Genomic DNA, 13,609 nt, shown 5'->3' with positions numbered 1-13,609 from the left:
TCTCCACGAATTTCACATCTGCAGCGGGGGGGGGGGGGGGGAATAAGGGGGGGGGTGCATTGAATGGGGTAACCTCTCTTGAATGGAGGGACTTCCTCCTGGCCACACAGGCCGCAAACATGGAAGGTGTCGCTTGCAAAGCTCGCACAAGCCATTGGCTGATATCTGCAAAACGGCTGAGGTTGATGGAGAGCCTCCTGTGAGGAGAGCCTGCAGCAGTCGGGGCTTTTTAGTGTAGAGAAAAGGGGACCAGAGGCGACCTGACGAAGCATAAACAATTGCATGTGGTGTGGAGAAAGCGGAGTTTTCCCCCTCCCTCTCGCATGATGACACCAGAACTCGTGGGCATCCAATGAGGCTGAATGTTGGAAGATTCAGGACAGAGAAAAGGAAGTAGTTCTTCAAGCAGCGCAACATTAAACTATGGAACTCCCTCCCACAGCAGGCAATGATGGCCACCAATTTGGAGAGCCTTGATGGAGGTTTGGACAAATCCATGGAGGAGGAGGAGACGAGCCACAATTACTGCGCTCTGCCTCCATGGTCAGAGGCAGCGACACTTCTGAATACCAGATGCAGGAAACCACAGGAGGGGAGATCTGCTCTTGTGCAAGGATCCTGCTTGCTGGTTTCCCACAAGCATCTAGTCAGCCACTGTGAGAACAGGACTAGATAGCACATTGGCCTGATCCAGCTAATGGCTCTTCCTACCTTCATAAGCTTCATCTGGCCATCTGCCTGGATGAACAGGGTCTGACCTTGCCAGCCTTATGCTTTGCAGATGAGCATCAGGCTGGTAAAGGCTATGGAAGATAAATAAACCATATCTGACAAGCGATCTTCTTCTTACTTTCTGATGTTCCCTAAACAAACCTTCACTTCAAAGCCACTCTGTTGTGTTCCTCTCTAAACACCAGCTGGAGGGATTGGGGCTTAATCTGTTTGGCCTTCTCAGGTGAAAATAGGGCTCAGCTGACATGGAAACCATGATCCAAGGTGCCGCAAGCAGCTCAGCCAAAGAACAAGGGGTAGGAGGATGAGAGAGACGGGTGTGAAGGTGCAGTGATAAGCACATCCCTCTTAAGCTGTCGCCCACCTGCCTGAAAATGTGCCTGCTCTATGCACACTGCTCTTGAAAACTTGGCAAAAGCTGCCAATGCAAACTTCCTTCCTTGGGCCTGACTTCATCTGTAGGGCGTGGAGGGGGACCACTGGGGGAGGGCAGGGGCCAAGCAACAGCAGTGGGAGGGGGCCTTAGCTCAATGGTGGGCGGCCACCTGTTCCTCCTATTCTTGCCACGCTCACAAGGGGGAGATGAGACAGGGCCTTTTCAAGGCTAACTGGGAAGACACAGCGGGCCCTCTGGGGGTGTCGCCAAAATCTCTCCTCCCTCCCTCTCACTTCCAACACTCAGCCTAGAACCATAGAATTCTGGCCTCACCTCCAAAAGAGCATTGGAGGGGCTTTGAAAAAATGGCGGACGAGGTGGAGCAGCAACAAACCACAAATACTGTAGAAGAGCCCTTGGATCTCATCAAGCTTAGTCTTGATGAACGAATTGATGTAAAAATGAGAAATGACCGAAAATTTCGAGGCAGATTATTTGCTTGTTACCAGCACTTAAATAAGATTTTGGGTGATGTTGAGGAGACTGTGACAACAATGGAAATGGATGAAGAAACCTATGAAGAGATTTATAAATCTACCAAAAGGAATACAGTGGTACCTCGGGTTAAGTACTTAATTCGTTCCGGAGGTCCGTTCTTAACCTGAAACTGTTCTTAACCTGAAGCACCACTTTAGCTAATGGGGCCTCCTGCTGTTGCCGCGCCGCCAGAGCACGATTTCTGTTCTCATCCTGAAGCAAAGTTCATAACCCGAGGTACTATTTCTGGGTTAGCGGAGTCTGTAACCTGAAGCGTATGTAACCTGAAGCGTATGTAACCCGAGGTAACACTGTATTCCGATGCTGTTTGTCCGAGGAGATGGAGTTGTACTTGTAGCTCCTCCACTGTGGGTTGGCTGAAACCATGAAGAAAATGGAGAAATGAAACCATGAAGAAAATGGTCATTGAAGATTCAGGACAGAGAAAAGGAAGTAGTTCTTCATGCAGCGAATTATTAAGTTATATCGTGCAAGAGAGTGTGTTCAGAAAGGACTCATTCAGGTGTCCTACATGCCCGGAAATGAAATTCCTGCAGATCTGTTGTCTAAGGTTGTTAACAGAGAACAACTTAAGGTTTATGTACAGAGGTTGCAATTGGGTTGAACCACAGGTACTACAGGTTACACGAAAAGGGGGAGGATGTTAGGATATTGATGTTGATATTGATGTTCCGTTCTGCCTTAAGAGGAACACATATGTGTGTTGGGATACTGCCAGGGGGACAGAGGCCATCATGACTCCACGTCGCCTCCGGACGATCCATCGATCTCCCGTAGATACGCAGTATCAGTCAATTAGCGACACGAGCCTCTGAAATAACATGTCACATTCCAAGGCTGGTGCACGCTCTTTCAGCAGAGTTCGCACAGCAAAAGATGCACTCAGGAGAGCATTATTTACAACTTTATTCAGCGTTGGTCAGAATAAAGAAAAAAACATGACTGCCTGCTTCGATGTCTCAGGCACAGAGAGAGAAACAACAGCAGAAACTTCCTGTGTGCAGGAAATACGTAGGCTGTGACTCACAACAGCCTGTCCCCTTTTAAGGTGGAATGGAAATATCCTAACATCCTCCCCCTTTCCGTGTAACCAGTAGTACCTGTGGTTCAACCCAATTGCAACCTCTGTACATAAACCTTAAGTTGTTCTCTGTTAACAACCTTAGAGAACAGATCAGCAGGAATTTTATTTCCTGGCATGTAGGACACCTGAATGAGTCCTTTCTGAATACACTCTCTTGCACGATGTAGCTTAATCTCCAAGTACTTGGTTCTTTGCTTGCAACTCTCTGAGTTCAGCAAAGCCAAACAGGATCTATTGTCTTGATACACTTGTATAGGACATTTCACAGAAACTCTGATGTCCTTAAAAAGTTGCATCAACCATTCACAATCCATGAGTGAAAATGACAGAGCATTGAGTTCTGCTTCACAGGAACTTAGGCTTTCTGTCGTCTGCTTCTTGCACAACCAGTCAAACAGACAGTGGTTGTACATGTAGCATACTCCAGAAGTGCTTGTACCATCCGTGGTGTCACTTCCAAAACTAGCACCTGCAAAGATTTCAAGACCTCCAGTCTTCTGACTGGTGAACCTCAGCCTGTCGTGCAAAGTCCCTTTCAAATAGTGGGCTATGCGCTTCAGAGCTTTCCAATCCTGAACAGTAGGATTGTTGGCATGTCTGCTAAGCAGGTTAGTACTTACAGCTATGTCAGGTCTTGAGCATCTAGCAATGAAATTCAACTTGCCTAGAATGCATCTGTACAGCGAAGTGTCAGAAAACGCTTCAGCAGTACTATCTACCTGGTAACCTGTCACCATCGGTGTGTCTGCTGGGTTTGCATCAACCAAATTCAACCTGGTTAATACATCAGCAATTTTCTGTGTTTGGTGTACCAGAAAATTACCTGCTTGGTCCCTCTCCACCTGCAGAGAAAGATAGTTGGATACCTCACCAAGATCCTTCATGTCAAAGTGCTCCTTCAGCTGAGCGAGGGTGCTTTGGTACAAAGCCTGATTCTTCCAAAACAGAAGAAGATCATCAACAAAACATAAACAATACATTTGTTTTGCCCCTCCTCCTTGACAAACACACATGGATCAGCTTTGCCCTGGTGAAAACCTAGAGAAAGCAATGTCTCAGTGAGTTTTGTGTTCCAACACCTGGCACTCTGCTTGAGACCATATAAGGATTTCCTCAGTTTACAGACCATTCCCTTCTGTATCTGCATCCCGTCAGGTGGAAGCATAAACAGCTCCTCCCCCAACACCCGGTACAAAAAAGCTGTATTAATGTCATGATGGGAAACATGCAGTTTCTCCTCTGCAGCAATCTTGAGCATTAGCTGAATGCTCTCATACTTGACGGTGGGTGAGTAGGTCTCATGGTAATCCTGTCCTGGTACCTGTGAAAAACCTCTGGCAACCAATCTGGCTTTGTGTCTGACAACCTTGCCATTCTGGTCTATCTTGGCCTTGAAGACCCATTTGCTGCCAACCAGTCTCATTCCTGGGACTACCAGTACCAGCTCCCAAGTTTGGTTCCTATTCAAGGAATCAACTTCAGCCTTCATGGCATTAAGCCAAGGCTCAGCATCTTTAGAGGCTAACTTCTGAACCTCTTTGAAGCTTGAAGGTTCCGACACCTTCTCTGAGCTACTAAGAACAGCAGTTGCTGTCTTAGCAAACTCATCAGCAAATCTCTTTGGAGGTTTGCCTTTCGTGGCCCTTTCAGATCTGCGAACTAGACGCAAGTCTTCTTCACTCATCTCCTCCTTCTTAGGAGAAAAATGACCAATGGTGAACAGTGGTTCTTTCAGTTCATTGTCAGACGCATCAGATGGTCTGACTGAGGCCTTTGCACTCTTGTAGTCTGCTGAGTCATCACTGTCGCTGACACCAGCAGCAGCGCCGCCCACTGAGCTGGAATCCGAACTCTCATCATCATCATCATCATCATCATCCTCAGCTTCCTCAGCTTCCTCTTCTACCTCAACATTATCTGCTTTTTTCACATCACCTTCATCCTCCTCTGGGTAACTCTGGAAAATTCCCACATTTTCCCCCCACTTAGGATTGTACTCAACACTCTTTGTGAACTTAATGGACTTAGAGTCAGTCATCCATACTCTGTATGAACCTTTTTCGTACCCCATGAACAAACCATGTGCCCCACGCTTCCCAAGCTTGTTGCTTTGTGGGGTGTGTACCCACATGTCTGAACCAAAGATTCTCATGTGCTTGACGTAAAGTTTCTTACCAAACATCTTCTCATAGGGAGTACAACCAATAGGTGATGACAGTCTCCTGTTATAGGAATAAACGAATGTGGACAAAGACTCCCCCCAAAACTTCTCAGGGAGATTGGCATCATGCAACAAGGTTTTTAGGCCTTGCAGCAAAATCTGGCTTGCTCGCTCAGCAAGTCCATTCTGCCATGGCGATCTAGGCGTTGAGAGGTCATGCTGGATTCCCTTCTCAGTCAGGAAAGCTTCAAACTGCTGAGAAGTGAACTCCCCGCCTTGATCAGTAAACAAACAGCCGATATGTTTACTGTGTGCATTCTCCAACCAAGCACAGAATTCCTTGAACCTAGGAAATGCTTCCGATTTCTGCTGGAGCATAAACACATGAATGTACCTGGAAAAAGAATCAATTAGAACCATGAAGTACCTTGCTCCACCCAAAGAGGGCGCAAGTGGACCAACCAGGCCTGCGTGGACTAGCTGGTAGGGTTTGGAAGCCTGCCTGCTAGACTCCTTGCCTTTTGGAGCAACCTTCACCTTGTGCTCTGCACAAGATACACATTTCATGTGAAACTTACAGGGCTTGATGTTCAAACCCTGAACCAACTCAGGCATCTTGGCCAGTGCCTGCCAAGACATGTGAGCAAACCTTCTGTGTGCCTCGTGAATGCATCCTGCATGAAGAACTTTGTTAGTTTGTGCAACACAGCAAGAATCAACATTAGACACAGCAGCACCATTGTCATCATAAGTTATACAGAACAAACCATCTATAAACTTTGCATGCAAAATGTCCTCTTTGCCTTTTCTGATGACACAGACGCTCCTCTTGAAGGAAATCTCAAAGCCACGCCCAGTCAGCTGTGGGACACTGAGCAAATTGTCTGCAGAATCTGGAACATAAAGTACATCTTTGATGGTTGTGTGCAGACTTGCCAGTCTCACATTCCCAACTCCTGCAATTCGCAACGTCTTTCCATCAGCCTGGTGGATCTCACCATCTTGAGGCGTGAAGGAGATAAAAAGATGTTTATCTTTGGTGAAATGCTGCATGGCTCCCAAATCTACAACAAACCTGGCCTTGGCCTTTGGAGCAGCTTTTCCAGCAAGCAAAACCTTGTTTTCCACCGGCGTGGGCTTTTGCTGCATGCCCCCCTGCTCCTGGCCATCAGACCTGCCTTTAGCCTTTGGTGAAGCTGTGCCAGCAAACAAAACCTTGTTTTCCACTGGCGTGGGCTTTCCACCCCCTTCTGCTTCGAGCCATTTGCAGGGTTCTGTCTCTGTTTACTTCTGGCCTTCCGGCCTCTGCAGAGACGATGACCTTGGTTCTCATGAGAAACAGAGCTCTCAGCTGCCGACTCCTTGGCTCCCCCTGGAGGCAGGAATGCTGCCTGGAATGACATCACAGTCAGCTCCCCCTGCAGCTTGCAACCGGTGCCCTCGGCATCCCTGCAATCACTCGCATTCTGGGAAACAGCCAGGACCTCCGATGCAGTCAAACTCTGGGCTGGGATGACCGGCAGATGGGCTACTTTCAAAGCATTCCACATCTGACGTGCTGTGGTATTGCCAGCTAGCGTAGCAATTTCCTCCCGAGAGACGGACAAGACAGTTACGTCTATGGCCCTTGAATCTTCGGCCTTCCATCTATCTGTCAGAGGAACTGGAGGTGCTTCACACACAGTATGCCACACTCCAAACTGTCGTAGTAGACTTTCACACCATTTTGCCCAGGTCTCATAATTTTGGCCATTTAACTTAGGGCACTGAGTGCCTTCAGAGGCTTGGAAAAACTCCATTCCAGCTCTTTTACTTGAGCCGTGAGTCTTTTTCACTTCAGAGACTCCTTATCTTGGCACCCATAAATCACGAAGCCTTTGGTGCGGCTCCCAGGCCAATTAGTCTGCCGGAGTTCAAAGAGGCTGCCGCGGCAACAGAAAAGTCTTACTTTTCTCCACATACCTCACAGTCTCTCGCAGTCTTACTCTCCTGTAAGTGCCGTGAATCTGGGCCCGAAACCTGTTGTTGGGATACTGCCAGGGGGACAGAGGCCATCATGACTCCACGTCGCCTCCGGACGATCCATCGATCTCCCGTAGATACGCAGTATCAGTCAATTAGCGACACGAGCCTCTGAAATAACATGTCACATTCCAAGGCTGGTGCACGCTCTTTCAGCAGAGTTCGCACAGCAAAAGATGCACTCAGGAGAGCATTATTTACAACTTTATTCAGCGTTGGTCAGAACAAAGAAAAAAAAACATGACTGCCTGCTTCGATGTCTCAGGCACAGAGAGAGAAACAACAGCAGAAACTTCCTGTGAACAGGAAATACGTAGGCTGTGACTCACAACAGCCTGTCCCCTTTTAAGGTGTAACAGAAATATCCTAACAATGTGGAGTCATAGTATGTCACATGTCTGTTTACTTCCAGCACAGTCTGCTGGGAACTTCTGTTGTATATTGCCTTTGCTGTACTGCTGTGTGTTTTTTTGCCCCCCCCCCCCAATTTTTTATTCATTTTATAACACAAATAGACAACACAAACAGAAAAACAAACAATACAAACAGATTCTTGTCTTATCCTTATTCTTTCTAAACATTGTTAGGTGGGCTTCCCCAAGTCCCCACTATCTGATTTTCATTTTGCCTCATCTTTAGCAGTTTACATATATCATAATTTCTAACCATATTTTTTATCACACTTACTGTAGCCATAAAAATCTTCACATTTTATCAGTTACAAATAATACTATTTTAAAATACACTATCGTCTACTTCTAACCCTACAGCCTATATCCACTTCCAAAGCTATTCTAAGATTTAAATATTAACATATTTTTTCAAATATTCCTTAAACTTCTTCCAATCTTCTTCCACCGTCTCTCCTCTATGGTCTTGGAGTCTCCAGGTCAGTTCGGCAAGTTCCATTAGTCCATCATCTTCATCTGCTGTTCTTCGATAGTTGGTAAATCTTGTTTCTTCCAATTATTCGCTAGCAATATTCTTTAGATTCTCTTCTAGTGTGTGGTTTTTCCCCCTGCTCTCCCACCATAACACCGTTGGTGACTCAGATTTCCAAGGTCAAAGATGCTTTTATTTCCACAGAGTCAGGAGTAATGAGCTAGTAGTCATGCAACAGCTCCAGTTTGCGGAACAAGACAGTTAAAATACAGTCCCAATTTTTTCCCAACCTGCCTTTCTTATTTATTTTCCTTTTTCACTCCTCAAGCAATTCAAATATGTTGCCAGTTTTCAATTTAAGGGTTAAAATTCAGTTCAGCCTGCTGCAGCACTTCAAAGTATCCCAGTAGGAAACGAAAGTAATTGACATTCCTTCATTGTTGCATCACAATGGCTGCTCTCTGCTCTGACCGAGTCACCCTTCCAGAAAGTCAAGTGGCTTTTAAAAGTCCTTTCTGAAAGCTTTTGCAGGTATTTCAGTAATGTTAAATTCTCCCCCCCCCCTCACCTGCTTTTGGGGGGATAATAGATTCAGTCTTTGGAAGTTTACAAATCTCTAAATCTTTTCTCTTGCATTGGAAAACGTCTCTGTTTTCCTATTCTATCAGCAGGTAGGGACTGGCTTCCGTTTTTTAAATTCCCTTTCCCTTATCCAGATTGTTTCAAATTTTTAATCCAAATGTAAAATGTTGTACTGCTGTTTTGCTTGGACACGAAGGGAAGCAGACATGTTTTTTCCTTTGTTCCTGAACTATGCTGAATAAACGCCTGTAAATATGCTTACATATGTCTCTGTCCTCCACTTCCGTTGTGAGAAGTTATTCACTCTGCTGATTAAAGAGTGCCAAGTCTCTAAAGGTCTCTGAGGCTTGTGTCACTGATTGATGCTGATACGGAAGGGGGGGCATGTCTTCTTCACCTTCTTCTTCGCTACAATATATCCATTTATTTCCGAGTCCAATTGTCAATGTCAAAAGGGACTAAAATCTATAAAATTCATAGAAAATCAACGTGCCAATTTGCTCAATTTCTCTAGGACTCCATGACACCTCCCCTGTCCTCCATAATCCCTCAAGCAAGGTGTCAAGACCCTAATCCTGTCAAATCACTCTGCCAAGCCTTTCCTCCGGGCAATGCCAGGTGGCAGACTATGCATACATGGACCATTGTCTTCTCATCACCGGTACTCAGGATGTGCTTATCTGCGCATATCTCCAGCTCTGCATATTCCCCCTCCCTCCTCCATATGTTAATCCTGTGTAACCCAACCTCTTCCTAATGTATTCATGATGTAACTGGGATGTATTTTGCACTGTATTCTGGGACATGGAGGGAAGTTTCAAAAGTTCATGTCACCCCTTTCTCGCTGTTCAATCTCGCCTTGAACCTGTTGCGCAATAAACTTGGATCTTCTGCAGCTTGCTCCTGTCTCCGGCTGAGCTCATTTTCCTCCGCAGGGACCCGCGGACTTAGTCCGACGAGCTGGGTGGCAGAGCAGCCTCGCACCCAGATTTTACCGTAACAATGCTGTTCCAAGAACCGGAGTTCACCCGGCTGTCGGCTGGTGGCTGGAGCCAGCTGGGGGCCTGCCAATTGCCCCCGTCTCTCCGGACACATCCCAACACATTATCCCCCTGCTGAAATCCTGCAACTCTTCATACTATGATTAGAGTTGGAGGGCAACTGGTTGAGCCCACTTTTGCAATGCGATAGGGCAAGAATGCCCCTCAGGATGGCCATACAGTGGTACCTCGGTTTACGAACATTCTGGAAGTCCGTTCTTAAACTGAGGTGTGCTTTCCAGGGCTGTCTTAAGCATATGCGGCACAGGGGTGCAAAGATCTGCCCGGTGCCCCACCCCCCGGTTACCCAGTACCAGGTAGCCAGGAGGGCGGAGCCGGCTGGCTGCCTCAGTGTCTCGCTGGCTTGGTTGCTCCCAAACTCGCAGCGCAGAAGAGCCCACCGCGGCACTCTGACCGACGGGCAGGCTCTTCCCCGGACTCAACTCTTGGGCCCTGGACTCTTAGCCTGGTGCCCCTGAGAGCCCGGCACCCAGGTGCCCCGCACCCCTATTGCCTATGGGTAAGACGGCCCTGGTGCTTTCCCTAATGAGCCCTCCCACTGCCGGTGCCCTTCCACCGTTCTGATTCCATTCTTAGACTGAGGAAAAGTTCTCAAACCGGGACACTATTTTCGGTTTTGCGAAGTTTGTAAACCGAATCATTCTTAAGCCGGACTATTCTTAAACCAAGGTACCACTGTAATGTGGTCACACTGGGAAGCACTGCAAAACTACTAATAAAGTGGGGCAATGTGTGTCAGACAATTGCTAATGCACTGTTATGGCATCAACAGCATGTTTCAGAATATCCCCACAAAACCCCCAAAGTCTGGAGGGCCTTCTCAACTGCTTCCGGTTCAAATAAAACTTCTTTCAGGTCAACCTGAGCACCCAATGGACAGCCACAGCTTAAAGGCCTTTTGTGTTCCACCTTTGTCCTTTCCTCTTTGAGCTATGAACAGGCACCTAGGGCTGGCCCAAAACCATAGTTGCCTGGGGAAAAAAAGGACAAGTCCCCCCCCCCCCATCACCCCATCATCTGATCCAAATAAAGAAGCAGTTGGATCTTATTTCACCTATGGAAATTATGTGAAAGCCATCTTCAAATATCTGAAGGGCTGTCACAAGGAAGATGCAGGGAACTTGCTTTTCTCTGCTTTGGAGGATTAGACCTGAAACAATAGATTCAAACGGCAGGAAAGAAGATTCCTTATGTTCAAAGGAAGAGCCTTCTGGCAGTAAGAGCTGTTAGGCAGTGGAATGGACTCCCTTGGAAAATGGTGGACTCTCCCTCCTTGGGGGTTTTTAAGCAGAGGTTGGGTGGCCACCTGTCAGGGATGCTTGGGCTAGGTTTCCTGCATTGCAGGGGTCCCTTCCAACTAAGATTCTATGAGAAAAGAGAAGCAGACTGGCTTAGGCGGAGCAGGAGAGGCAGAGGGGACACCTGAGGAGCTCCAGGCGAATGCCTGAGGAATTGCCCCTGCTGCCTGAGGCAGTCACCTGAGCCATTTGGGTAGCCCCTGGCAACTAATAACCCAGTGGCCACGGTCACAGATCCACTTCACCATACAGTGGTTAAGATGGGAACAGGGTTTGTCTAAACTGGATCGAGCCATCTGTATGAGTACGGACTTTAAAAAGACGGAGGAGAAGGAGAATCAGAAGTCAGCTTGGCTGCCTGCCCTATCTTTCCCTCCCTGCTTCATCACCACTGGGACACAGACCCTATCCAGTCACATAGTAAAACCGCATCCGCTGGTCATCGCTCATGTTCACAGCCACCACTTTGCTCCACAGGAGAAGACCTTCCACCAGCATCCAGGCAAAGGCAGCCATGAAGAATAGGTGCAGGAAGGCCATGACGGCAAAGCACACTCCCTGGGGAGAGGAATGGAAGGAAGGGCAGGAGGCTGTGGGAGGTGAGGGCGAGGGGCTAGGGGTCCATTGGCAGGAAGCAGGACCAGAACAGGTCTCTGTCCGGCTGGCAAAGGTGGGTAGGTCCCCCATGAGGTCTCTCTCAGCTGCCTGCCCTTCCTACCTGGTTGGTTTTGGCCAATTCACTGAACATGAGCAAGGCCTCCGCAGCTACCAGTGCAAATATCAGGTTCTTGTGCACTGTGGTCCTCTCGCTCTTGGGGACACTGCAGGGAGGGAGGGGGGATGGGGTGATGGGAGTCAAGAAACAAAGCTGGGAGTGCACCCCCCTTTTTTACTGTTCAATTTTTTTAAAAAAAAATCTCACTACAAGAACAGCTACAAAAGCTACAAACAGAATACGTATAATATGAAGACTTCTCCTAGAGGCAGTTCTCAACCCCCACCACCTACAGAGGGTAGCAGCCCCCTCCCAGCTCCCACCCGGGATCTCTCCTTTTTCCTCCCTGCCTCTCACCCTGGAGAACCAACACTTCTGGGAGTGCCATTCCTGATACCCAGCCCCCGTGCTGGTCAAGTCCCATCACATGCTTAGGAGACGGGATGCAGAACCTGCAGCCGCCCCCCCCCCCATGACCATGCACTCTGCTGGCTGGGGCTGATGAGAGTTGGAGTCCCTGCAATGCCTGATCCTTACGGTGGAGTCACAGTCAGGAACGACTCATACAAAGTACTCAAGCAAGAACAGGGAGCGCTTTGCACCCCTTCATAAGGAACATAGCATGCCTGCAGGATCAGGTCCATGATGGTCCACCTAGCCCTGATTCCTGTTCTCACAGTGGCCAAACAGTCCTCTCCCCTCCTGGTGTTTCCAGCAACTGGCATTCAAAAGCATCGTTGTCTCCAACTGTGGAGCCGCAGCAGAGCCGTCCTGGCTAGGAGCCATCAATAGCCCTCCTCCTCCTCCCCCTCCCCCATCTCCATGAATTTGTCCAGTCCTTTGGAACTCACTTCCACAGGAGGCAGGGGTGGCCTCCAACTGGGATGGCTTTGAAAGAGGATGAGACAAATCCACGAAGGAGGAGGGGGCGGATTAGGGATGGCTGCTAGCCAGGATGGCTCTGCTCTGTCTCCACAGTTGGAGGCAGGAATCTGGCAGGGACTGGTAGGGCACTGACGAGTGTGCACTGGGGGAAGGAGGCATGGAGTCGGACTCAGGAGTGGGGGGCAGTGGGTTGTGGAGGCCTGTGGCAGCCAGGAATCAGAGGCAGAGGCAGCTTCCAAGCTGGAGGAAGAGGCAGGCTGGGCAAGTGAACCGCCAGGCGCCTCCCCTGCACTATGTCTTCCAAACCAGGAAGGGACTGAAGAGGGAAGAGCAGAGGCATCTTTCATGCAGGTGTAGCCTCTGGCTACATGCACACAGCCCACTGGGGAAAGGTGCATATGGGGGAGGGGAGGGGTTCCTGGTTGCTGCAAGTGCTTCCTAGAGCACAGACCTGGGGCAGCTGCCTAGTTCTTAGATTGGTGTGTGTGGCTATCCAAGATAGCACAAGAGGGTTCTTGTGCTCAGATTTTGCTTGTGGGGTCTCCCTCTAGCATCTGGGGGGGGGGGCACTGTGAGAACAGGATACTGGACTAGATGGGCCCCCATTGGCCTGATCCAACAGAGTGTCATGATGTTCTTCTGTAAGGAAATCATCCCCATCCTACACCTGTGTTGCTTCTGGAGACGTGGCCCTGCTCAAGCCTTACCCAACTGCCAGGAAGAGGACGAAGGTGACAATCAGGGCACAGAACGAGACACCACAGCCAACAAAGGTCAAGGTCTTCAGGGTTGACTCCTCCTCTACACTCCTCTGCTCAAACACACAGGAACAACTTGCTAAGCAGAGTCAGCTTACTGTTAGGCAAAGTGAGGCAACTGCCTCAGTTGGCGGGTGTTGGGGTAGGGGCAACCCCTGGCTATTCCACCCAAGACCCTCCCCAGCCATTCCCTTTTATTGGTGGATAGAGCTGGGTAGGCCACACAGGATGTCCTGCAAACCACCGCCACCCATCCTCAAAAAGCCCACTTGACTGAGGTGTGGTCGACTGTCCCATTACTACTACTACTACTACTACTACTACCACCATTTATTACCCATTCATCACCCCAAAGTCCCAGGGCAGGTTACAACAACTAAAGCACAACATTAAAATCAATTTAAAACAACTTAAAATTGTTGGGAAAAAGCAAATACATTTCCTTCTCTTGAGCTTCTATTTCATGCATGTGTTGCTTCAAACCACGCTGTTTGC

General features: G+C 48.4%; 1 protein-coding gene and 1 pseudogene across 1 annotated transcript; both read left to right on the top strand.

The window, feature by feature from the left end:
• Positions 1–13,609, top strand: part of LOC144326336 (adhesion G protein-coupled receptor D2-like) — a 761,129-nt pseudogene that overhangs the window by 351,631 nt on the left and 395,889 nt on the right.
• On the top strand, positions 1,474–2,026 carry LOC144326391 (U6 snRNA-associated Sm-like protein LSm3). Its single transcript, XM_077922957.1, has 2 exons — positions 1,474–1,715; positions 1,960–2,026. Exons 1-2 carry the CDS (start codon positions 1,474–1,476, stop codon positions 2,024–2,026), a joined length of 309 nt encoding a protein of 102 aa, XP_077779083.1.

The sequence above is a fragment of the Podarcis muralis genome, chromosome W (assembly GCF_964188315.1).
Source record: "Podarcis muralis chromosome W, rPodMur119.hap1.1, whole genome shotgun sequence".
In the NCBI taxonomy this organism is placed as follows: Eukaryota; Metazoa; Chordata; class Lepidosauria; order Squamata; family Lacertidae; genus Podarcis; species Podarcis muralis.
The sequence above is the reverse complement of the archived record's forward strand: the minus strand, read 5'-3'. Positions and strand labels throughout refer to the sequence as shown.